The 26,990-nt window shown below is 42.0% G+C and overlaps 2 protein-coding genes across 4 annotated transcripts in view; both read left to right on the forward strand.

The window, feature by feature from the left end:
• The window catches only part of LOC124789393 (mpv17-like protein), a 222,900-nt gene extending 215,165 nt beyond the window's left edge, over positions 1 to 7,735 (forward strand). For all 3 annotated transcript variants that reach the window (XM_047256729.1, XM_047256727.1, XM_047256728.1), the window contains exon 5: positions 5,279 to 7,735. In XM_047256729.1, coding sequence (XP_047112685.1) covers positions 5,279 to 5,416 — 138 coding nt within the window. In that variant the 3' untranslated portion in view covers positions 5,417 to 7,735. The remainder of the gene's footprint in view (positions 1 to 5,278) is intronic.
• Positions 7,736 to 18,927: 11,192 nt separating this feature from the next.
• The window catches only part of LOC124788590, a 96,869-nt gene continuing 88,806 nt past the window's right edge, over positions 18,928 to 26,990 (forward strand). Inside the window, exon 1 of the mRNA XM_047255860.1 lies at positions 18,928 to 19,034. The gene's annotated coding sequence lies outside the window, so the exon portion shown is untranslated. The remainder of the gene's footprint in view (positions 19,035 to 26,990) is intronic.

Consider the following 26,990-nt stretch of genomic DNA (forward strand, 5'->3'; position numbering starts at 1 on the left):
AGGCAGAGTTTGGTAAGTGCGAAAACAAGCAGTAAAGACTCTTGCCCGGTGCGTGTGGGTATTATCATGGTAAAATGTAAGCCAAATATAGCTTTAAATTAAGCAACTGGTTTACTGTAACCAGTCACTGTTTATTTATTTCCACGGCACGTTTCAAAGGATTAAACCTCCATCATCAGATGGGTTTACATTTATTAATATGACATGTAAATCCACCTCATGATGGAGGTTTAAACCTTTGAAATGCCTCGTGGGAATAAATAAATAATGACTGGTTACAGTAAACCAGTTGATTCATTTAATATCAATAACAGTCACGGTAAAGTCTAACCTAAAATGTTCCCAAAATATCCTGCCATGATGGGCAACAAAACGGGACGTAGAACATTGTCCACGTAGGGGTGCCGCGGACAGCGAAAAAGTTCTGTTATGAGGAGAAATAACGCCACAGACCATCACTCCTGGTTTTCGGTACTTATGGTGGGTGACAGTGGGTTAATTAGTTATCCCACCAATGTGTGGGGCATCTCCAGACACGTCTTCGGTCTGAAATCTCATTGACTGGAGTAGAATTGTCAAAAATGTTCAGATGTGTGTGAAATCTTAAGGGACTTAACTGCTAAGGTCATCAGTCCCTAAGCTTACACACGACTTAACCTAAATTATCCTAAGGAAAAACACACACACCCATGCCCGAGGGAGGACTCGAACCTCCGCCAGTAGAGTTGTCTTCAGTGATGATTCCCGCTCCGAAGTGAGCCTCGATGACCAGGGACGACGTGTCTGGAGATGCCCCGAACAGTGAATTTGACAACATAGTGTCACAAAGACGCCATTTGAACCCTGTCTTGCAGGGTAGAATATTCTGCTACCTGGAAACGGCCCAAACACAGACCGCAATCTCAGTATCCTTGGATGTGTCACAAAGTGTCACCTCGAAGCTTTGGTGATGGTTTTGAGACACAGGTGTTTGTCGTAGGCCAAATATAATTATCCCGCAGCAGGACTGATATCTGGCCGCTAGTGCCCGACGAAATCGGAATGCACCTGCAAGACAACTGGTTGCAGAATTTGCAGCTGCCTCAGAAGATGTTGTTTTCTGACAAACTTTGCACGAGAGGCTCAGAACAGCAGGGCAACTTGCCAGGCACCAGGCAGTGTGAATCCCGCTCACTCGAGGGCCCGTATTTTGTGGAGTCGACAACGTCAAAACTGGACCATGAATGAATGGAGGAATGTGCTCTTTACAGATGAATCCCGCTTCAGTTTCCAAAATTTTTCGAGTTGCAAATTAGTCTCTAGAGAACCTGGTAGCCGATACAACTACAGGAACACGGTGGAAAGAGACGAGTATGATGGTGATGACGTCAAGCGTGGGGACTCATCATGTTGATATATAGAGCTGTACATCACCTTTGATGGTCAGAGGAATACTGTAAACGCCCAGAGATATAGAGATCATGCTAGTGCTACCATATGTTCGACTTTAGGCGGTGCTGTTGGACCAGACTTGGTCTTTATGGACGATAACGCCCGTGTCTATCGAGCTGTTCTGGTGGATACATTTCTTGAATTTCCCATGGATTGGCCAGCGAGGGCCCTAGATCTGAATTCTGTGGAACGTGCCTGGGACGCGTTAGGGAAGTAAAATATAGCCCATCAGTCTCCACCAAGGACTCTTCCAGATCACCGCCCCGCTCTTACTAACGAGTGGAATCGACTGCCAAGAGAGCTCTTGAACCATCTCGTAGAGAGCATACCACGTCACTGTGCAGTATGTGTGGTTGTTACAGGAAATCGTATCTAAAAAATAGATCTGAGCACTATGGGACTTAAGATCTGAGGTCATCAGTCCCCTAGAACTTAGAACTACTTAAACCTAACTAACCTAAGGACATCACACACATCCATGCCCGAGGCAGGATTCGAACCTGCGACCGTAGCAGTCGCGCGGTTCCAAACTGAAGCGCCCAAAACTGCTCGGCCACCGCGGCCGGCAAATAGTATCTCCTATTAACAGCTTCTTTTGTTGAGGAATAGATTTCCCAGTTATTTTCTTACAAACGTGTATGAAATCTGGTTTCGCAGGATAGATTGGATCAGGTTATGGTTGTGGAGGGGGCCGTAATCAGTTACTGTCAGCTGCTCAAAACACACAAATTTTTATTTTCCTCAGAATCACTCAATTACACATTGCCTTAAAAGGCTCAAAATAAAACAATGTGGCTGAAGACCTAGTTAAGAAAACTTGAGATACCTCCTGGGCTGAAGGCCCAAAACCACACCAGAAACAAGAACGGCTGAAGGCCTGAACACAAATTATAAAAAAATTGCTTTAAAGAAAACAAGCGGCTGAAGGCCTTACTTAAAAAAATACTTCACATAAATACTCGGCTGAAAGCCACACAAAAGACATTGAACAACTCAGGGCTTAGGGCCTGGATAACAAGAATTTCTGATGGAACAAACTTTCAAAATTTAGTTTTTAAACAAATCAGTCTCCAAATTTTAATTTCAGTCGGCTGAAGACCTTATTTTAAAATTAAAACAAACTAAATTAATAGACAGCTGAAGGCCTCGAACAGTACTTTAGACTAAAATGAAAATCACGATCTAAAACCAACATAACAGTGGTGCTCAGAAGTGTTCCAAGAGTCATCCTGAGGAGGTAGCTCTAACGTAAGGTGGGGTGAGACAGGCAGCCAAGAGTAAGGTTAAATAATTGGATGGCATCTCGACCCAGGGATGGCTGAAGGACCGACCAACAACCTAATCAGTTCCCTTCCACCCTACCAATGGTGCAACAACAGAAAGTATCAGCCGAGGACGAAGATACCAGCAGGACTACGTCTTCAAAATTGGCGTCTAAAAACAGCCAAGGCACAATAACCACTATCAGAAATATATATGAATAAACAACTAAAAGGCTGTCGCACTACACTCGGTGCTGTACAGCATCAACACGGCGAGGAAAAACACACTGCCGGAAAACTACACTAACGACCAGGGCAGGTAACTGGGGCGTTAACGGCCACAAAGTAGCAAATACCGCTGGTGCACTTCTGTGATAAGTAACAACCAATTTAATAGGTGAAGGCCATACAGGAAGAGGGCTGCAAAATTTCGCCGACTCCAACACTCCATACGTTGCTGGTAGCTGGAACGGCCCAGGAAGCAACAACCGGCAATGAACGAAGACATGAGGTTTCATAACAGGTTAACTGATCGCTCAACTCCAGTGTCCAGGTTCGACGGGCAACGAACTTTGTAGCTCTCGCAGCTAGCGCCTTATAATCCGACCGCACATGCACGCTGGCAGCGGTTCCAGCCTGACCTTGCGCCGCGGAGACTTTCTCGCTGCTCTGTCCCAACCGACCGACTGTCTCACACATACCACCACACGGAAATATAGCGGTCACACCAAAGATGGTACAGCAGTACTAGTATCGATAAGCGTTGCTGCTGCCACTGACGGAGGCAAGTCAGCAACTCGTTATGGTAGTAACTCAGGGAGAAATAAGACATCATTCAATTGTGACAAAATGCCAAAGAACAAAAGTCATCAGCGCAAGTCACCCACGGCTCAGTGTATCTTAACAGTCAGGACATTTCTAACATTACATTTCGGGTACCTTTGTATGCCAAGCAGTACCTTCTACAGTAATCTTTCTGACATCCTGATAAATCAATATGTCCTCTTTTGAATATGCTTAGTGGTACAAATTAGGATCCTGTACAGCATAAGCACCTCTCCCCTAGCTGCTACACTACTGGCCATTAAAACTGCTACACCACGAAGATGACGTACTACAGACGCGAAATTTAACCGACAGGATGAAGATGCTGTGATATGCAAATGATTAGCTTTTCACAGCATTCACACAAGGTTGGCGCCGGTGGCGACACCTACAACTTGCTGACATGAGGAAAGTTTCCAACCGATTTCTCATACACAAACAGCAGTTGACCGGCGTTGCCTGGTGAAACGTTGTTGTGATACCTTGTGTAAGAAGGAGAAATGCGTACCATCACGTTTCCGACTTTGATAAAGGTCGGATTGTAGCCTATCACGGTTGCGGTTGATCGTATCGCGACATTCCTACCCGCGTTGGTCGAGATCCACTGACTGTTAGCAGAATATGGAATCGGTGGGTTCAGGAGGGTAATACGGAACGCCGTGCTCGATCACAACGGCCTCGTATCACTAGCTGTCGAGATGATAAGCATCTTATCCGCATGGCTGTAACGGATCGTGCAGCCACGTCTCGATCCCTGAGTCAACAGATGGGGACGTTTGCAAGACAACAACCATCTGCACGAACAGTTCGACGACGTTTGCAGCAGTATGGACTATCAGCTCGGACACCATGGCTACGGTTACCCTTGACGCTGCATCACAGACAGGAGCGCCTCAGATGGTGTACTCAACTACGAACCTGGGTACACTAATGGCAAAACGTCATTTTTTTCGGATGAATCCAGGTTCTGTTTACAGCATCATGATGGTCGCATCCGTGTTTGGTGACATCGCGGTGAACGCACATTGGAAGCGTGTATTCGTCATCGCCATACTGGCGTATCACCTCGCGTGATGGTATGGGGTGCCATTGGTAACACGTCTCGGTCACCTCTTGTTCGCATTGACGACACTTTGAACAGTGGACGTTACATTTCAGATGTGTTACGACCCGTGGCTCTGCCCTACATTCGATCCCTGCGAAACCCTACATTTCAGCAGGATAATGCACGACCGCATGTTGCAGGTCCTGTACGGGCCTTTCTGGATACAGAAAATGTTGGACTGCTGCCCTGGCCAGCACATTCTCCATATCTCTCACCAACTGAAAACGTCTGGTCAATGGTGGCCGAGCACCTGGCTCGTCACAATACGCCAGTCACTACTCTTGATTAACTGTGGTATCGTGTTGAAGCTGCATGGGCAGCTGTACCTGTACACGCCATCCAAGCTCTGTTTGACCCAATGCCCAGGCGTATCAAGGCCGTTATTACGGCCAGAGGTGGTTGTTCTGGGTACTGATTTCTCAGGATCTATGCACCCAAATTGCGTGGAAATGTAATCACATGTCAGTTCTAGTATTATATATTTGTCCAATGAATACCCGTTTATCATCTGCATTTCTTCTTGGTGTAGCAATTTTAATGAGCAGTAGTGTATAAATATGTGTCTCAAGAACTCATAAAGTTTCTCACGAGACATGCATAGAAAAAAGTGAATTACCTTGAATGAATCAAGTCCATTCATGTGGTGTGTTCGCAGACGAGCTGCCTGTTCTGGATGCCGGCCCAGCTGGTCAACTTCATGTGGGTGCCTCCAGCGGCGCGTGTCATCTACGTTGGCTCGTGTGCGCTCGTCTGGGTCAATATCTTGTGCTGGTTCAAGCGGCAGGACTACTGAGAGCACAGCTGCTGTCATCTACTGCTCTGGAGTGGCTCGTCTGCTACGCTACACGTCATGGCGCACACGAAAGCACCTGCCGTTCCTTCAGGATATGGGGACGACTCTGAAGAACCACATTACCTACGATCTTCCATTGCATACAAACCTGTTTTGATACTTGTGAGAATAACTGAATTACATTTCGCGTGTAACACTTACCTGCATGTAGATTTAGGATAAATACAGTCATGAAACATGTAATGAAGGGATACTAACGCAAGTAAACTTAGAGCTACCGTCGACAATCGTCCATTATTTAGTTCCCACTTGTTCTCTATGTCAGGTCATTTGGAGTGCGCTAGTTAAACCACTTGCAGGGAAATTTTTGTAGCGCATTTCTTAGCGTTTACAATTTTCATTTTTCCATTAAACAGGAGCATTAGTAACTAATTTCGGTGTTTAAAAACAATTGTGCGGATACACATCTGAAAATCGTATGATCCGTTAATTCCGAAGTTCCTCTCTCTCTCATTGTCACTATTACGTCTAAGCCCCAGAGATACGTACTTAGAATAGCGTCCCTTCCCAGCATGAGAATAAATCGCTATTCAAAAAAATAAACCTTAGCTTTGAAGAGTCGCTATATCCAAATTTTGACCTTCAGTGTGTGTGTCCCACGATTTGATGCATACTTAGAATAATCAGACTTATATATAGAAGGAAACTATCCACAGTTCGATATTTAAGATCTACAACGCATGATTTACTATCAGATGCTATCGATAATTTGCTCAGAGAAGACAATATAATTACACTAATGCATTTTTCACTATGTTCGCGATGATAGAATTTGCGAAGTCATAGAATTGATGTGACTGAAAATACAGGCTCCTAGATTTTCGCTATTTGGTGTAGTTTGAACCTTGTGAAAGGAACTGGAAGGACTCTGGGGTGTTGTTATGAATAACTTGCTTTGCACTTATACAGGAGATATGAACCAAACGACTCATTATTCGGTTTACTAAACCATCTGTTAATCAGACGAACACAGCAAGAGGGGAAATTAACTCAGGCATATTAGTCGATTATTTCCGACATTTTCTTCAGCATCGAAAGGACCAATAACAGTAATATGTAATGGAGCCCCCACAAATTCAATAAGTATTCATTTATCGTTATTAAATATATTAGAAGGATCCGACAGCCTACATCTTGGCACCACTGCGCAATAAACTTATCTTTAAAGGGAAGATGACATTTCGAAATGGTATTCACTAGAAAATAATACAATATACATATCTCCTTTACCTCTCCTTTACAGCACAAACATTTTAACCTCTGCACAAACTACTTTTAATAATATTATACGAAAAATTGAATCTTTATCTACAGAAGGGTATTATGACAATCCGCACAATGTCTGTATATACATTTTCTAATGGATTCACTTACCACATGACACAAATGAAATCTGCTTTTTTAGTCATATAGCTCAGAAAAGAGCGTTTTAAAAATGTTTGTACAACGTTTTGTCTTTGGCAAAATCTGTGGGACGGGTTTTCCATCCTGTCTATAGACATCGCACAATTTTCACAAGCATAAGAATTCTTTATCAAAAATATTTTGTACTACTCTGCTTTTACCATCAAATAAAATCATTGTGCTTATGTTATTCCTAAAATAAAGGCTTATTGTTTCTTGCTTCCCTCTGAGAAATACACATAACAACGCCCATAATAACATCGAGCAACGACCCTAAGTAACCTATGATTAGAGCCGCATTTACAAATAAAATCATTATAAAACTGGGGCAGGGAACACCGGATTGATATTCTCGAAATTCTAATGCAGTCTGAGTTAATGTCATTTGGCTACCGTGTCATTTCATCCACTGTAGATCATTCTGAAAATTAGTCATTCACAGCAACTCAATGAAATTTGTCGATGTAAGTCCAGGACTAAAGAATATATCAACTTGAAAATCATCTCAATGTACATAAAGGTGATAGGGAGGAGAGCAAATTTTGAAATGCTGGATGCAGAGGATAAAATGAGTAACTTAACTGTCTTATAAGCATCAGAACTAAACCGAGATACTTAAAAGAATGAAACCAAGTCTGTGGATGTACTGGTCCACGGTCATCTCTACACTCATGGCTGATACATTGTCCTGTCTGTATGTACTGAAGGCTATGATAAAATATGGGCTGTTAGTATTTTGTCTGTGTATGAAAATTATTGTTAAACCAATATATGACATACAATATTTACATATTTCATATCCTTGTATAGCATATAAATTGATAATTAAACTTTTTCGAAATTTTATGAGTTTCATTTCTCTGTTATTGTATGCAGTACATCCCATGGCAGTCTATTTTCTACTATGACAATACCCACTTTTTTAAAACCCATGTTACTATTTTATTGTCCAGTAGCTGTTTTTGATGGTCCAGAAACTAATGTGAACGGTAAGTGGCTGGAAGTTGTTTTGATGTAACTTCTTAAACAAAGCTGATTCATTTTACTGACAACTACAAACAGTCCAAAGCATGTGCAGAATAAGTAAAGACCAAATAAATCAGCACCCACAAAAACTAAGTGTGACATACAGACTAAAAAAGATAAAGCATTTTTAATTAACACCAACAAAGTCTTTGTATGATGCAATGGTGACAGTGGTCTCTCTAGGAATGTAATGCTCCAAAATGACGCCTTTTTCGTCCCAAAAGAGTCAGCATAACCTTCCCTGCTGATGGTTCTGTTCGAAACTTCTTTGGTTTTGGTGATGAAGAATGGCGCCGTTACTTGCTCGCTCTCTTCATTCCCGGTTGGTGGAAGTGAACCCAGGTTTCGTCCCCAGTAGCGATTCTTGCAAGGAAGCCATCACGTACTCGTTCAAAGCGCCGACGAAGTTCTTCACAAGCATCAACACGTCGTTCTCTCATTTCAGGAGTCAGCTGCCGTGGCACCCATCTTGCAGACACATTGTGAAACTGGAGTACATCATGCACAATGTGGTGTGCTGACCCATGACTAATCTGTAAACATGCTGCAATGTCATTCAGTGTCCCTCGGCGGTTTCCCTTCACTATGGCTTCAACTGCTGCAATGTTCTGTCGAGTCACAACTCGCTGTGCCTGACCTGGACGAGGAGCATCTTCCACTGAAGTCACACCATTTGCGAACTTCCTACTCCATTCGTAGACTTGCTGCTGTGACAAAAATGCATCAACGTACTGAACCTTCATTCGTCGATGAATGTCAATATAGGTTTCACACCTTCAGTACGCAAAAACCGAATAATTCCCTGGCGCAAGTCGCAAGTGGGGCGGCCATCTTTATACTCATACTGCGACGGTATGTGTGCATGTGCACAATGCTTCCACCTACAGGCCATTCTGCACGCTATTTGTAGCACGCTTACCAACTTACAGGATAACGGCGCGAAATTTTGATTTGTTATTACAAATTTAAGGTTTTCATTTGACTCACCCTCGTAATTATTTCTGGCGCACAAAGACATAATATAACTTTTATATGGAACAGACTATCTGCGTACAACAGACGCACACAGTTTCACAAATTTTCACACTCAGGTTACCACATAATCGTGACTTGCTTATTTTCACAATCCAAAAAGGTGTTTCATTCATACATGTTAATCTAAATATTGTTGCAGTTTCACAACCTTACTGTGGAAATGTGGAAGCACTACCTGAGGAAAGCATTGTAGACGTCCTGCACAGTTTCAACATAAAAGGATTTGTTTTTAAAACAGAAATTCTTTGCAAATCAGTCAGTTACGTCTGCACCTGAATAATGGCGCTGTCAACTGAAACGGCAAACGATCTTGAAAACTGGTGGAAACAGATGTAAGATTGGCAGTGTGCTCAAGACGTTTACGAAACTATACTTGTCATTCTTTAAAGGCTACAATGAATTCTTCAAATCTCGCGTTTTCTCTAACGCCAGTGAGCCAAGGGAACTGGACTGTTTGTGACAATGAGTTCTTTCTTTTTAAATACATCCCCGTCAAATAAGAAAGAAGTTTTTCTAGACAGAAGTTGTTCCTCATCTTCTAATGTCTTACTGTGGGCAGTGTGCAGTCAAGTACACTTAAAATGCGGGGTCTGCAACTCATTTTCTAATGTTATAATTTGTGTTGCTGCACTCCTTTTTCCTTAATAAATTCAAGAATAGCGGGTTTTAAATCGAAAAATGGTTCCAAGAATGGCCCTTCACTTAACAAACGTACTTTGCATTAATATATAAGGTCTCCACACTCTTTGCTCAGCTCCATAGAGTACCTGTTACAACCGACTGTGGAACAATGTGTACGGCTATTTTACTATTCGTACCACCAATTTTTTCACGAACTGTACGCCTGCAAATTTGGCACTATGTGCTCCTTGATGTACGAAATAACGAATCTCGCCTGTCAATCGCAATTTTTTCTCTTGCATTGTGAATTAAATTTTTAAATTCTGCTCGCTTTTGTAATGTCATTTCAAGGCAAATTTACAGCATACGTTCCTCATGCGACTGCTTACTATATATTAAGAATCCTCATCCCTTTCTTTGGTCAGTGCCATTCGCTTTTAAAGGCTTGTAGCCACAAGGTCGTTGTTCAAACAGCACTGGATCTGTGAACATATTTCGTTGCACGAACAAGCAGAAAAGTAAATAGCGCTCACACCACGATTCTGCTGAACCGAAGAGAGTTATGGTGGCCGAAAAAATGCCACACCGCAATACTGAACGAAATGTTGCCCTGTAACGGGTACTTCCGAGAAGGACCGAGAAAAGCCGAGAGGGGCCGAGCATTGGCCCGAACGTGGCCCGCACTCATGGTAAGCGTGAAATTCGGCACGCCGGGCTGGCCCTGGGTTAAATACACTAGGCCCGACAACAGCCTCCTTATATTTCACCGCATTACCCACAGGCGACTCAGGTAAGCAAGGCCTGCCTCAGATGTACGCACTACAGCTAGCACTTACCACAGCATTCACACAATCCTTTAACTATCGTGCCCTATGGCAAACAGCTCTTCAGTCCCGTGTAGGCTGAATTCCTTGGATTCACGAAACCCAGCACCGTCTTCTGCTCCAGCCCCATTCTTACAGCAAAAGACTGTCAGCTCCAGCCGTACATGCGCCAGGTTGCCTTGCTGTTCTGCCACATGTTTCCTGCTTCAAGATGATAGAAGTGTTCCATTTGCTGGACGATTGATCCCATCTTTGTCTTCTCCCTCATGGTTGTCCTCATTGGTTGACGACAACGGCCGACCTCTGGACCAGCCACGTTGTTTAAAACAAACTTGGTCAGCGAGCCACACATGGCCCCCGATGCTGAACTGAAGACTTCCCAACACCATACCGCCATCAGCTCTGCCTGGGCGTGCACTCAGTGACTGACAGATATGTGTGCTCTAAGATGTGCCTGCAGCACGTGAGACATGCTGGTGCCATCTGCTGTGTAGGGTGAGAACTCAAATGAGCCTTGAAGCTGCCAAGTCATGAATTCATGGACAGCTTCTTTTGGCAAACTGTAAGAAAGACTGAGATTCTCCTAACACAGGCTCCATGAAGAGATTCCACTAGCCAAAATTCGATATGTATATTATAATGTTAATAATTAATTAATACTACCAGCATAAACTCCGTTGGTGACACGAAAAATGTAAATTTCTTTTTCTGTGGACTAAAAATTCATTCCTTTCAAAAAACTGCATCTGATACGTTAATAAAATAATCTGATGCAGAATGATGCTACTGAAGTCAAAACTCCCATTAACGGCTTCACATATTGTTTTACTTAACGCTGTGATCATAGAGAGATAATAACCATCACCATTTCAGACCAGCACATTTTTAATAAATCGAAGACAATTTCAGAAATAATCATGAACTGTAGCTACGTGAGGTTAAACGGTTCCTAAAAATAAATAACAAAAAAAGACAATGACCTGGTATATAAAATTCACACTTTTCTGGGGATAACTAAAACAAAACAAAAGAAGCAAATGCATTAGGCAATTGGTATCCGTACTCCGACAATCAGGTGAAACGGTCTACCATTTATTCTTACAGTGTTGCTGCGTATACTGATAGACAGCAAGGTTTAACATGGAGAGTTATGGATGACAGTGTGGTGAAGGAACTCATTCATTTATATTCAGAGAAAAAAGTAACTAACGTCATACAGGAGAAAATGCGTGTTTATCGAATACGTCAATAGTATTCATCTTCTTATAATGGTCGTCCAAGGCCAGTTGTTATGAAATCGGTTAAATGGTGAGCCCACCATCATGTTTACAAAGTTAACTACTCGCATGTTTGTGACATTTAACTATGATATAGACATTATTATAAGCTCCCAATGCATACATGTTTCCTCCGTTAATACTCATCTTCAGATTGCATGGCTGGTGCATACATCTGCTGTGACTTAGCTAAACATTTAAAAATTTTAACTGATAAACATGCATTATTTACTTAAAAATATTTCAATGGTGTAGGATGAATTACAAAACAGAAATGCTGCTTTATTAGTACGAAAATTGTTCTTTTTTTTTTTTTTTTTGGTCCATCAGCTGCTTTATTTGATTGAATGGGCACATTTTACACCTCCCTGTACGTGAGTAAATGTGAGACATTAATAATTCACACTATTGTATATCATAATACTTACTGGTTCAAAACTGAGAATAGACGTAATGAAAAACCCAGGTATTAGTTAAAGTATTATGAGGCTGCCAGACCCCTATTTCTCTTGATAGTTACACTGCAGAAAAAAATTAAAGAATCACTTTTTCAAAACCTCTTCATTTTCTGACTTTGCGATACAGAAGCTAGAAATTTAGCTTGAAGATGTCTACAATCCTCCTCTGTAATGATGGAAAAGAACTGACTTTGCGATGTCAACTTCTAGCTCGGTGAAGTTTCAGACGCAAAAAAGGGGCCAGAGTTCGTGGGAGGATTAAGACCGGTTAGTGATTGGCAGCAGATTTCACCAAAGTTTTGTCCAACACCACCGTGGACGGGATACACCATGGGAAAATAGTCACGTATCCTATGATTCACATCTCAATCTTCCTCTTGATAGTCTCTGTCGGTGCATTACGGCCAGGGGACATCGGCTGGTACATACTTCTCAACTCAATAAACTTTACCAACAGCCGTATACTTTATGTTATTTTATTTTATTTCGAACGCAACCAGTTTCGGCAGTTCATTTTGCCATCTTCGGGCCCCATACGTTTTTTTTCGAATCAATAAGCTTATCGCATAGCGCCATAAAACTGGATGCCGTGAATCCCAATCGTTGTGGAACTGATTCATACGAAATGGTGACACCAATTGCGTCTGCAGTGGAGCTCAGGTGCACGGTGTCAAGTGTTAAAACCACTAGATTTTCTTATGGGTAATGGAAGAAAACGTTTTTGACACAACGCTGCTTAGACTCGACACAGAAAGACCTCATGAATCCTCATTAAGGGCGCCAATGAAACCATCCCTTTCCTTGGGGCAAAAATTTTTACACACTTCGTGGTCAAAAACTACAGCTTGCAGTACGACTTGCAGCAAGACGATATTGTTGACAACCTTTGACACTGCTGAAACCCCCGCACAGTTCAGATTTTCTCTAAGGGCTGTAAGTAGGCTGTTTAGGTTTTTATGTTGGTAACGCCACGTAGCGCCCTGTATGAAAATCACTGACTGTGCTGTGTGCAGTGTGTGGCTCGTTGGACTCATTGTTGTAATATTCGCTTACATAGTGTTGAGCTGTTGGATGTGAACAGCGCGTAGCATTGCGCATTTGGAGGTGAGCCGCCAGCAGTGGTGGATGTGGGGAGAGAGATGCCAGAGTTTGGAGAGGTTACTATAAGCGGACTATCTGGACGTGTGTCCGCCAGAAAAAGGAAATTTGTAAAAATGGATGTCATGAATTGATATATATATGATGACTTTTGAACATTATTAAGGTAAATACATTGTTTGTTCTCTATCAAAATTTTTTATTTGCTAACTACGGCCGCGCGGGATTAGCCGAGCGGTCTGGGGCGCTGCAGTCATGGACTGTGCGGCTGGTCCCGGGGGAGGTTCGCGTCCTCCATCGGGCATGGGTGTGGGTGTTTGTCCTTAGGATAATTTAGGTTAAGTAGTGTGTAAGCTTAGGGACTGATGACCTTAGCAGTTAAGTCCCGTAAGATTTCACACACATTTGAAAAATTTTGCTAACTACGCCTATCAGTAGTTAGTGCCTTCAGTAGTTAGAATCTTTTATTTAGCGGGTAGTATTGCCGCTCGCTGTATTGCAGTAGTTCGAGTAACGAAGATTTTTGTGAGGTAAGTGATTCATGAAAGGTATAGATTATTGTTAGTCAGGGCCATTCTTTTGTAGGGATTATTGAAAGTCAGACTGCGTTTCGCTAAAAATATTGTGTGTCTGTTCAGTGATGATCAGAATAAGTAAAGAGAGAAATATCTGAGTACGTTCAGTTTTGCTGCGCTGTTTGAAAATCAAATAACGTAAGAGGTTTTCCAGCACTGTCATTTTTTAAATTTTTTCGAAGGGACGTTTCAGGGCAATCTCATACAATTGGATCTCACCCCTTTGTAGTGTAGCGTGACTCCAATTTTTGCTGTGGTACACAGGATGGAGCCACTTGTGACGGGGGGGGGGGGGGGGGGGGGCAGAAGGAGGAGGCCATATTGGCATATTATTGGAATTAAAAGGCAAAGAGTCCGTTTAAGATCTGTCAGTACGACAACACACTCGTTGCCACCTGTACACCTTTACTGAGGAATTTGGAAACTCAGCGATTCCTAGGCGGCTGTCGGACAGGCAACCCCCTTGACACCTGTCAGCTGAGTGACACTACACGGCTGCGCTAATGCCTGTTTGCTGCACGCCAAGTTTAAGCCATGTAGACGGGATTGCCTATCAACCAGGCGCCTAGGAATCGGTGAGTAGATGTATGTGCACAGGAAGATTTTTGAAGTGCTCAACAAAGATTTCTGGGTGGCACAGTTGGTGTTGTCGAACTGAGGGGGAGTGAGGAGGGCTTAGAGGAAGCATTTGACATTTTATTCATCTATGTGTCAATGTCACCTCCCCCCTCCCTACCCCCCTTGCACACGCCATAGGATAGCGCGAAAAACGGGGAATGACAAAGCATAAACACATTATTCGGCTTCGAATTGCGTACAGTTTTCGTCGGATGATGGCGCCTGGCAGAACTGCGAGGAAATTCAATGCCATTTTGACATCATTAACTCACCTTGCACTTAACATGAACTTCTGAGCTCGCGCTATTTGAAGCCTCGCCAAGACTGAGGGTGACATCAAAGGACGCCATGCTGTTGCACAATTACAGAGTAAGGTCGTAGAAACTTTCAAGCCAAAATTCAAACTTCTGCGTCATTGTACGCACAAAGAATGCTGACGGGCAAGAATATTACTGAATCACCAGTTTAATAACTAATGACTGTAAAATATTAAAACTTTTCATTGATGGAAGATTGGAAAAAGGGTAGGTGCCGAACTTTGGGAAGTTGAACTGAGGTTTGGAGGAATGTAGCAATGCACTGAGGTAACACTGACGCTACGGCTTATCATAGATTGAATAGGGGGAACTTACATTTACAACATCTGTAGATTTAGAGAAATCTTTTGACACTCTTAACAAGGATAAACTGTTTCAAAACCTGAAGACAGCAAAGATAAAATACAGGGAGAGAAAGGTTATCTACAGTTCGACAGAAACCAGATTGTTACAATAGTCGAAGGACGTGAAATGGAGACAGTGGTTTAGAAGGATATGAGGCAGGGTTGTAGCCAGTCCTTGATATTACAGTAGGAAAGCTGTGGAGGAAACCAAGGAGCAATTTGGAAAGAAATTTAAAGTTCACAGAAAAGAAATGAAAACTTTAAGGTTTGCCGATGACATTGGCATTGTGTCAGACAAGACAATGCACTTGGAAGAATAGTCGAACGAAATGAATAGTGTCTTGAAAAGAGGTAATAAGATAAACATCAAAGTAAGCAAACAACAGATATTGGAGTGTAATCTAATTAAACTAGGTTATACAATAGAAATGAGATTTCGATATGTGCCAAAGAAGTGTACAATTTTTGCTAATTGGCCAGCAAAATAACTAATTATGGCTAAAGAAGAGAGGATATAAAATGCAAGTGGAAATAGCGGGAAAAGCGTTTATGAAAGGGAGAAATGTTGTAACATCTAACATATGTTTTAAAATTAAGTGATAGAAATTGTCTGGATTGTAGCTTGGCATTGAAGTGGACGATAAACAGGGCAGAGAAGAAGAATATAACAGCAGCTCTAGAAGCGTGGTGTTACAGAAGAATGCTCAAGATTAGAAGGATAGATTGGACAGTTAATGAGAGGATAATGGACTGAATCGGAGAGAAAATAAATTTATGGCACAACTTGACTAAAAGAAGTGACTGGTATATTGGACACATCCTGAGACATCAGGACATTTCCAGAATGAAATTTTCACTTTGCAGCGGAGGGTGTGATGATCTGGATCTTCTTGACATGAAAACTGTATGTCGTACCGAAACTCGATAGCGGAACCTTTGCCTCTGAGCTATCCAAGCACGACTCGCGACCCGTGCAGGACGTGTCATGAGTCGAGCTCGGGTAATTTAGTTGGCAGAGCATTCGCCGGCAAAATGTATAATCCCAAATTCGAGTCTCGGTCCTGGCCATAGTTGTAATCTCCCAGGAAGTTTCAGGTAGTCACTTGGATAACGTTGGAATATTTGGTGAGCAAATACTGTGGAGGTAGACCATGGCTTGGTTACAGTAAGCGGGTTCAAGTGGTTGAGGGTAGCAGCAGTTATGCAGATATGAAGCGGCCGTCACAGCATAGCCTAGTGTGGAGAGCTGCATCGGTCTCCGGACTGAAGACCACTACAAAACTGGTGTGTTGCTCATTCAAATTGACAGGTTAAATGGCATTCGCGAGGATGAATCAGCCAGCTCGTATCATTTATAGGTTTACACTTTTTCATACGCTCATTTTGTTCTAGCTTCTCTGCATTTTGTATTGGTTTCATTACTAAGTGCCTTATAGTACTATATCCCTCCCTTTTCCTGGGCATTATTGCGTATCCTTCTTTCGTTGTTAAAGTAATATATTTCTTCTGTTACCCAGGGTTTCATTGCAGGTTCTCTTCCTTTCTGTCTTATTTCCGTATTTGCCTTCTCAGACATGTCCTTCCCCTGTTAGCTCTATTGACTACTGTGGCATTCATTATCCCAGTACCTGTAGTTTCATAGAACTTGAAATGCGCATCATCATTCTTCAATATCTCACTTCTTTACACATTGTTTCGTGACAATTCACTTCCTTCCCGTGCCTGTTGGCCTTTTCCAAATACACTGATTTCTTTTGTGATTCTTGAATAGTGTATTTTCCATCACTACCTGAAATATATTGCAGAACTCAAAGCGTCTTTCCCTTCTTCCATTCTTACTACTGTGCCGCCTCCTGGCGTATTTTTCCCTCTGAATATACTTGATAAAAGAACTTACTATTTTTCTGTAATATGTCAAAAACATTGACTTTTTTTCATGTGAAGTGCATCAAGTGAAAATCACAAAGACAATAAGCACGACTTATTATCTGAGTAGACAATAACTGAAGAAGGCAATATATAATCTGTTAATTTTTATTTGTTTGATAAAAGAGAAGACATTGGTACCTTTTGGAGTAGTAGCGCTGACCTAGCAGGACGCAATCTTCCTTCGTTCCTTATTAAGAGGTCTGAAATAAGTAGAATAATTGCTAATTTATCTTTTATTTTCAGAATACAAATGTTATTTGTTACTATTGAAACCATCTTTTATTTATAGGAGAATTGCGTCATTTCCTGTAGCTATTAAGTTTTATTAGTTACGATCTTACCCTACTGTTGTCCACAATTACAGACGTTAGAACTATTTTTGGTGATTAAGGCTTTTCTAGCTCAACTATTATAGAGATAACGAATTTAGATTACGCATTTATGTGAGTATTTAAAGTATCTCTGTCATTATTTTCATTTTCTGATGCAAATTTTGCCACGCTGGATCACAAATATCAAGTTATTTTTCATGTAGGCGCCATTACAGGGAAAGCTATTACTAAATATGCTTCATGTGCTTAAAATTAACAAACCCGTGCGCTACTAATAAATATGCATACATAAAATCCTAAAGTTCCCACCCCTGAAACCTAAAAAGAGCATGTTCATATGTTGTTTTTGCTATGGTGTGCAACAGTGTATCTGAACGATAACGTATCTTCAATTCAAGAAATAATTATAATTAATTATTCAGCACGCCGAAGCGTTCGTTGTAAGAAGTCTGCGTTAAAATGTTTTACAGTTTAAAAGCATGCAAGAAGATCTATGATAAAAATAATGAACCATTATCTGTTTAAAAGAAAATTTCATACAACACGTTACGATTACACTACATACAGATCATTCATTCACATCTACACACACGCACGTACACACAGACAGTTACACTACCGAATCCGTATTCCCTCGTAACTTATACCTGCGAATCCTTATTCTCTCGTAATACTATCTTCCGCTCCTTCCCCTACTATAGTGATCCAGCAACCACATTTACTAGATTTTCATCTCCCTTTACATGCTGAGTTCTCCCTCAATGCTCACAAATACTGTCCATCTCTTGTGGGACTGCCACCTGTGCATTAGCTGTTATTGTTCGCTTTGGCTTGCTGTCGATTTTGGTGAGACTAACCCTGTCACCGCGCTTTTCACGGTAACACACTCTCTTCTACCTATCCATTCATAACGAATCCCACTACCACCGTAACATTTTCTGCTGTTGTTGATATTACGACATATTTTTATTTCTGTTTATCGCTTCGCATTCCTTCCTTACCTTACGCTTTAAGTACCCTCTGCCTCACTCCGTACCGTGGCTTGCGGAGTATAGACGATGAGTGTTATGAGTGCCACGTTTTTCACACGTAAGCAGCAGATTTACATACTAAATGTGTAAAATGGGGCAGTGGCGGCGATATGACGATGCTGTCGTTTCCGGTGGTGGTGGTTAGTGTTTAACGTCCCGTCGACAACGAGGTCATTAGAGACGGAGCGCAAGCTCTGGTTAGGGAAGGATTGGGAAGGAAATCGGCCGTGCCCTTTCAAAGGAACCATCCCGGCATTTGCCTGAAACGATTTAGGGAAATCACGGAAAACCTAAATCAGGATGGCCGGAGACGGGATTGAACCGTCGTCCTCCCGAATGCGAGTCCAGTGTGCTAACCACTGCGCCACCTCGCTCGGTGTCGTTTCCGGAATCGAAGCCGGACACGAGGAGTGGCGCGAGCCCCGGGGTGTTTGCGCGCGCGTCAGCTAATCACTTTGACGTAAGGAGATTTGCCGGGCTGCGTCGGTGCAACAGACTTCCAGGCTGCTAACAGGATGCCCTGCCACATCAGGGGCTTCCCCCGTAAAAGGACGCGGACCAGACTCGGTGCTTGCATTACGTTCGTTCCCATCACCAGTAACCGGCTGTCCAGTGGCGAACTTCCTCTGCTGCTCGTAGCGTTTCTACTGTAATCACCTACAGCGTAAGGTAAGGTGCCAATATCATTTGGACTTTATTAATTTCTTGTGCACTTGCCTGTGAAGCTGGTGATAGCCAGAGTCTTGGCAAAACTCATTGTTACGTGCGCATGCTATCTGTCAACCGGTGTTTCAAAAATTGACTCTATGCAGTATTGCTATGGCAACGCCTTGAAATAATACTGGCCTCTAGGCCCTGTCCTAGAGCGCTGACTGCTGACCACTTTAAAGACTTTTTTCTCTTTTTTGGACAGCTCCCCAGTTGCCTAAGTGAATCTTGTTCCTTATCTTTGCATTCCTAAAAAAATATAAGAATGTCCGGCCGGGATGGCCGAGCGGTTCTAGGCGCTACAGTCTGGAACCACGCGACTGCTACGGTCGCAGGTTCGAATCCTGACTCGGGCATGGATGTGTGTGATGTCCTTAGGTTAGTTAGGTTTAAGTAGTTCTAAGTTCTAGGGGACTAATGACCTTAGAAGTTAAGTCCCATAGTGCTCAGAGCCATTTGAACCATTTTTTAAGAATATGAACACGTCACCTGGATCCGAAAATATTTGTCTCAGCGCTCATATCAACGTAATGCTAAAAACTAAATCACAGAGGCAGCGCCGGCCGGAGTGGCCGAGCGGTTCTAGGCGCCTCAATCTGGAACCGCGCGACCGCTAAGGTCGCAGGTTCGAACCCTGCCTCGGGCATGGATGTGTGTGATGTCCTTAGGTTAATTAGGTTTAAGTAGTTCTAGGGAACTGATGACCTCAGAAGTTATGTCCCATAGTGCTCAGAGCCATTTGAACCATTTTTGAACCGAGGCAGCTTAGTTATTGCAGAATACTCGATAACGTCAAAGAGAAAATGTTTTAGGTACACGAGATTCTGATCGCAAGATGTTTTCCTTTATTTCATGACAGGCTTCTATCTATAAGATCATCATCAGATACGTCTAGCAAAGACGAACAGTGTATGTCGGCTTATCAATGACAGCATAGAACAGTTTCAGAAGTAGGCTAGCGTTAACGTACGTACACTGCAACCAAATGACGTGTCTATAAAATGTAGAATGATACCATTCCATATTAATTTCCAACATTTCAAGTTCCAAAGACATGTCGTTTATGAACTACTCCATTTTCTTCCAGACAGGTAAATGGTCTGTGCTAAGGTTTTGTTTTGTAAACAGTAGTGTTTGTTATGGTTGTCAAACCTTAATGTATAGACTTTAAACAATCCAATGCTTTTGAAAGAAGAAAAACTTGTGTTATTCCTAAATAACCAAACAGGCTATGAGCCCAGGTGTGCTACTGCGGAATTTAACGTGAATGAAGAAACACAAGTTGTAAGTTTCGTACATAAATGTTGTGTAAATTTTAAAATCAGCCCATTGCAAATTTCATACTTCGGCGCAAGTTTTGGACTCTGTTTGTGAATTTTGACTATGGATTCGAGTAGAGTGTTAAGCAATCAAACTGGAATACATCGTAATACAAAGCAAATGTCTGTCTACACGGTATTATTGGAGCGCTTGTCGTTGCTGAAAGTAGATTAGCTAGACCTGTAGAACCGGCGGAAGGTGCTACTGCTCAAGTAAAAGAGACAGATATGAACGCATGAAATAATTATCTTAACACTGACAGCAGTACTTTAATCGTATTGACTACGAATTCTACAGAGCAAACATTGCAGAAAATAATGCGTCTCGAGGAGAATGGACAGAATTGTAAAAATTATTTGACGGTGTTTCTGATTATTAAGTTTACGACTTTTGTTTGATTTTTTGGATTTATGAAATATTCTAATGATGATGAAGCAACTCAAATATGAAATTTGAAAAATATTGGAATGATTTGAAGCAAGATACGGCCAAAGATATAGAATATAATCCAAAATTATCCGATTTATTTTCCAATTGTAAAATTTTTGGCAAACTACCAAAAGTATTCTTCATTGATATCAGGTTAGATGCTTTTGTCAAAACGTGATAGGGCTGTTGATAACTTGACAACTCCGTGTATATGTGAAAGCTTTGTGGAGTAAAGGAGGAGATTCTTTATCTCAAGAGGAACTCATAAGCAACTCCCTGAAACAACTCTCTAAACAACCGCTGTCGAAAAAGAAAGTTGTTTATCAGAAGCCAAATCACGTGATCAAGAAATTCCGACAGTGGATTGCTGATGGTCGACTACAAATGTCTCAGAAAAGTGATGTGTTGGGAGTTGCTGAAACTCCGAATCGAAATATGGTTCTTTTCGCTGAAACGTCTGTTGCTTTGTGATCTGAATGTGACACTGGTAGCTGGTTTGTAACAAGTCATACCACCAATAGTGACAATTTTTTCGAGACATTTGAACCATTTTCTAGACACATACAGTCACATGAGCAGATGGTGGCAATGTTGGCGCTGTTGGCAAGGGTATCATAGAAAGGGAAGCAGCAGTAAATGGAAAGTGGCCCAAAATCACTTTGAGTGATGTTGATATTTACCAAAAATTAAAAAAAAGCGACATGTGAAGATGTTAATCTACGAGATCTTAGGCGCACACTTGGGATTGGACTCTGAGCTGTGCGAAGGCTGTATTTATGATACAGCACATTGGCTTCCATTTGGCACCAGGAAGAGAGCTGGTTCATACAGATGCCTGTGGTTCTTCTCCGAATCCATGTCTGGGTATCGCTACGTTGTTTATTCAAAGATGACTACAGCAAATTTCGTGCTGTGTACTTAGTCAAAAGAAAACAGAAGTTCCTAATAAACTAATACAATTTATAACCGAAACAGAGACTACCGAGCATACAGTTAAAAATTGATAAATGGTAAGTGAGGAGAATTAACAATAAACAGAAAAGGGAGATTCTGCAAAAGGAGGTCATACTCTAGCGTTTCACTGTGCCATAAGCTCCGCAGCAAACCGGATGTAATGAAAGTCAAAATCGTTCTTTCGCTCAAACAGCCGGGACTATGATGCATGCTCACGGAAACATTAATCAGTCGCTTTGGGCTGAAATCATAAATTCTGCAGCATACATCCTGAATCGAACGGTACCTTCCAGTATTCTAGGGACGCCTCCATACTAAATATGGCGTTAAGTATCTACATATAAGTTCTAAATGTTATGTTCACGTTTCGAAACAATTAAGAGTGACTGTGGATCGAAAAGCAGTAAAAGGGACTCTAATTGGCTGTGACTATAATGATAGTTATCTGATCCCGTGTGAAGAAAATCGTCAATTAATGAAGTCAAGGGATGTTATTTTCGAAGAGAAAATTAATTCAGTAGCTCCTGTGGGTCTTACAGAGTCTCATCGGAAGTCTCAAGACTCATTAGAGGAGAGTAAAGTGAAATTTAGTTTTCCAAGAGAAAACGAGTTCTGTAGTTATGTTGATTTGCAGGACTGAGCTGAAGAGAAATTAGAACAGTTTTACAATGCTAGGATTAGGCCACAAATGCATGAACGCTTAACGCTAAAACGTCCAAAAAGAATTCAAGAGTACGTAATCACTTAATGACCACTGAGGAAACAGAATCTTATTGTGACGCCATGAATTCGAGTCAACGAGACGATTGGAAAGCAGCAATGGATCAAGAAATAGTGGAAAATCAAGAAAATGGATCTTGGACTTTGGAAGATTTACCTCCTGGAAAAAGGGCAATTCCATGTAAGTGGATCTACAAACTGAAGGCGAGTGCGGATGGATTGGTTGACAGCTTCAAAGCAATGTTGGTTATCAAAAGATTTTTTCAAAAAAGGGGAACTGATTAGGAATAAACTTTCAGTCCCGAGTCGACTATTTAAACATTATTAAGCGTTTCAGCCAAGGGTATGATGAAAATTGCACAAACAGATGTGATTATGTCTTTCCTTCGCGGTGACCTGAAGGAAATGATATTTAAGACACAGCCTAAAGGTTATAAGGGTGGTTCCAGAAAAGTATGTCAATTAATTAAAAGCTTATACAAGCTGAAACATCATTAATTATGTCATGCCCTTAGGATTTAAGAGAAGTGAAGCAGATCCCCGCTATTCTTATAAGATTTTCTTCGCGCTCTGTGTTGATGACGGATTGATTGCGGCAAACAATGATAGTGAACTTAAAGACTCACAGCGGACGGGGCAACTGGACGTCCACTGAGTGGGGACAGCGGCCTTTTCAGACGAATCACTTTTTGTGTTCAAGGCCATTGGCATGTACGGTACGAAGAGTCCGAAAGCAAACACCATGCAAATAGGTGGGAGCACTGTGGTCTGGGGAATGTTTTCGTGGCATTCTGGAAAGCACAACGGATCAACACAAATATGAACCTGTCCCTGGGAACTATGTTCATCCCTACATTCCGTTTGTTTTTCCTCAGCAGAATGGCATCTACCAGCAGGACAATGCAACTCTCAGTGTGAGTGCATTGTTCGAAGATCACCAGGACAAGTGTACCGTACCCCTCTGACCACGAAACTCCCAGTCGAGAATCTGTGGGGCCACCTCGATCGGGCTGTTCGCGCCATGGATCCTCAACCGAGAATCCTATGGCAGCTGACCACTGCACTGAAGTCATCGTGGCTCTATGTCCCTGTAAGTAACTTCCAGAACCTTACTGCCCCCCTTCATGCATGTCTCGGAGTGGTCCGAGCTGCAAAAGGTGGTTACTCAGGCTTTTGACAGGTTGTCAGATCAATGTCAGTGGACAAGGTATTGACTTTTTTCCACTTTTGTAAGAATAGTATAAACGAATTACAATAAAATTATTTCATCGTGAAAAGATACGACATCAGTACCAAAAAAATGGTTCAAATGGCTCTAAGCACTATGGGACTTACCATCTGAGGTCATCAGTCCCCTAGACGTAGAACTACTCAAACCTAACTAACCTAACGATATCACACACATTCATGCCCGAGGCAGGAATCGAACCTGCGACTGTACCAGCCGCGTGGCTCCGGACTGAAGCGCCTAGAACCGCTCGGCCACAGCGGCCACCAACACCAAAAAATGAAAAAAATAAGTCGTTTTTAATATCATTAATTACATTTTTAAAAAACATTCAAATTATATACTTTAACTGTTCATGACAGCGGGCAGACTGTATGAGAAGCAAAAAATTGCAAATGTGAACACAAAATTAAAATTGAATAGCACAGTAATATCAGTGTTGTTGTAAGACTTCAAAATAATAGTTCATTGCTCTCTGTCGAAAACTTGTGCTGCTTGAAGTCTAGTACGAGGGGACTTCAAAGAGTAAGTTTCATATGTCATCGCACGCTAAGACCATGGCGCAACGAACGCGGTGCGTTGTCAGAGGACAGTACATGTTCAGCTTTCTCCTGCAGAGACAGTTCTGTGATACGGATAAAAGCTGCAACGCAGCGTGCAATTGAAATGGGGCGGCAACTGTAAACGTACTCCGAAGTACAGATTCGTAGGACAGTACAATCCTATGGGCAAAACGTCTAAATTGCACACAGATTCTGGCGGTATTTGGACAAACTCAGTTTACATTCGAAGTGAAAAGGTGCCAACAACATGACGAAAGCCGCACAGATGGTGATACTGGTAGGGAAGGGAAGCCATCGACACCGATCACAAACGATAATGTCAAGGCAGTCGTGAAACCGACTGGCAGTAATAGCACATTTTCCAACGGTTCTCGAATTGCTCTGTGACAAAGAACTGAGTGAGGGTTAGAGCGTTCCGACTGTTGTTATCAGAAACTTCGTGATTATGTTGGAAAACAGTGTCATGTATCTCCATCGCTTTAAAGTATAGTCCAGTATGTAGTTAAAGTTACTTAGCTTGCATAATAATGTGTAACTTACTTTTTAAACTCCCCTCGCAGATCTGGCCCAAAATTCGAGACGCCGTTCCAAGAAACCTCAAAAACAATTGTTATTACCTTCAGTTGTCCGCCCCGGTAGCTGAGTGGTCAGCGTGACAGGCTGTCAATCCTAAGGGCCCGGGTTCGATTCCCGGCTGGGTCGGAGATTTTCTCCGCTCAGGGACTGGGTGTTGTGTTGTCCTAATCATCATCATTTCATCCCCATCGACGCGCAAGTCGCCGAAGTGGCGTCAAATAGAAAGACCTGCACCAGGCGAACGGTCTACCCGACGGGAGGCCCTCGTCACACGACATTTCCACTTTTTATACCTTCAGTTTTCTGGCTCCTGTTGAACTGATGTAGCAACTTTAAATACAGGGTATTTCAAAAACGACTTTATAACTTTGAAAATGCAAATAAAGTAATTCATAGTACCTACAGAAGTGATTGTAGTGTCAATTTGTCAGGAAATACACCAAGTTTTATCTCGCGTAGTTCGCTAGTGCCGAGTCGCACCAGATGGAGCGCTAGCGACAGTTGCTTTAAAGATGGCTGCCTTCACTGGACCCGAGCGTCCTAGCTATGTGTTTTGGTTTGAAGAATCGAAGTCGGCGACAACAGTCCAGCGTAATTTCTGTACCAAGTACGCTAAAGATCCTCCTAGTAGGCCTAAAATTTATGAGTGGCATAAATGTTTTGTAGGTGTAGGGTGCTCGGTAATACATGGGAAACCATCAGGTCATCCAAGCACATCTGACTACGTCGTTGAGCGAGTGAGACAATGTTCTGTCAAAAGCCCTACCAAAGACCCGGTGTGCATATCGCGAACTGCAAATCCCACATACGACTCTTTGGCGTGTGTCGAGAAACCGTTTGTATTTGAAACCGTACAGATTGACGATCGTACAAGCAATAAAAGACACTGAAAAAATTGCTCGCAGTGACTTCTGTGCGGACATGTTAAATCGATTACGTGAAGATGAACATTTCTTGGACAAAATCATCTTTAATGACGGGTCGATTTTTCACTTAAGTGGCAAGGTTAACAAACGTAACTGTAGGATTTGGGGCAGTGAAAAATCCACATCAAACATTGAAACAATGTACGTGATAGTCTTTAACTGAGCGTTGTTTTGTGCATTGAGCAAGAACGCAGTGTACGGCCGCGTTTTTTCCGTGAGAGAACCATCAACGGGATGGTGTACCTGGATATGTTACAACAATTTTTGATATCACAGATCGACGAGGATGACCAAGAATGAAATGTTCACTTCATGCAAGATGGTGCACCAAACCACTACCTGGTTGACGTCCGGGATTTTCTCAGTGACCACTTTCTGCGTCAATGGATTGGCCGTGATGCACCAATTGCATGGCCCCCACTTTCCCCAGACCTGACACCACTCGATTTTTTTAATGGGGTTTCATCAAAGAGGTGTTTGTACCTCCTGTGCCGGCTTCCCTACTTGAACTTAGTGTAAGAATTTACGCCGCCACTGAGCAAGTTGCACCTGCAATGCTGCAGTGAATTTGGGAAGAAATTGACGTCTGATGGGATGTGTGCAGGATAACCAACGGAATCCATCTTTAGTTTAAGGTAAAAACATTTTATGTGTTTCCCTACAAAACAACAGTAAACTTAGCGCTATTTCTTTTTTCAATAAATTTATATGAATTGTTACAGTTGTAAAGACCTTTTTGAAACACCCTATATTCCGGCAAATCACATATCAATATCAATTATTATATTTTCCTTAGGGGTGAAAACCAGTTGCCTAAGTTTTTAAGATATGAATTAGTTCAATTTGAAACTAATCTGTGAAAGTGTTTCTGAATTTTCCCCAAGAAGATAACACGTCCCCCTAACAGCCTCTTACGGAAAGAAATGTGTGAGACAGTTATTGATAAATACTACAAAATATATTTTTACTACTGACAGGTAAATGTGGTGTTGAAGTTCGGTCTTAATTAATTTTTCAGGGTAAGTGTCTTCCACAATACTTTTATTGCCAATTTTCGTCGCAATCTGGTGCAATTCCTAACAGTTACTCTATATTGCCGCAAAGTGCATTATTGCACTGAAAACAGTATTTCGTCATTGACAACACATTGTAGCGCAAGATAGATTGTACGTGTGTATTGAAGACAATTGGAAATGTCCTG

Source organism: Schistocerca piceifrons, chromosome 3, assembly GCF_021461385.2.
Source record: "Schistocerca piceifrons isolate TAMUIC-IGC-003096 chromosome 3, iqSchPice1.1, whole genome shotgun sequence".
Classification (NCBI taxonomy): Eukaryota; Metazoa; Arthropoda; class Insecta; order Orthoptera; family Acrididae; genus Schistocerca; species Schistocerca piceifrons.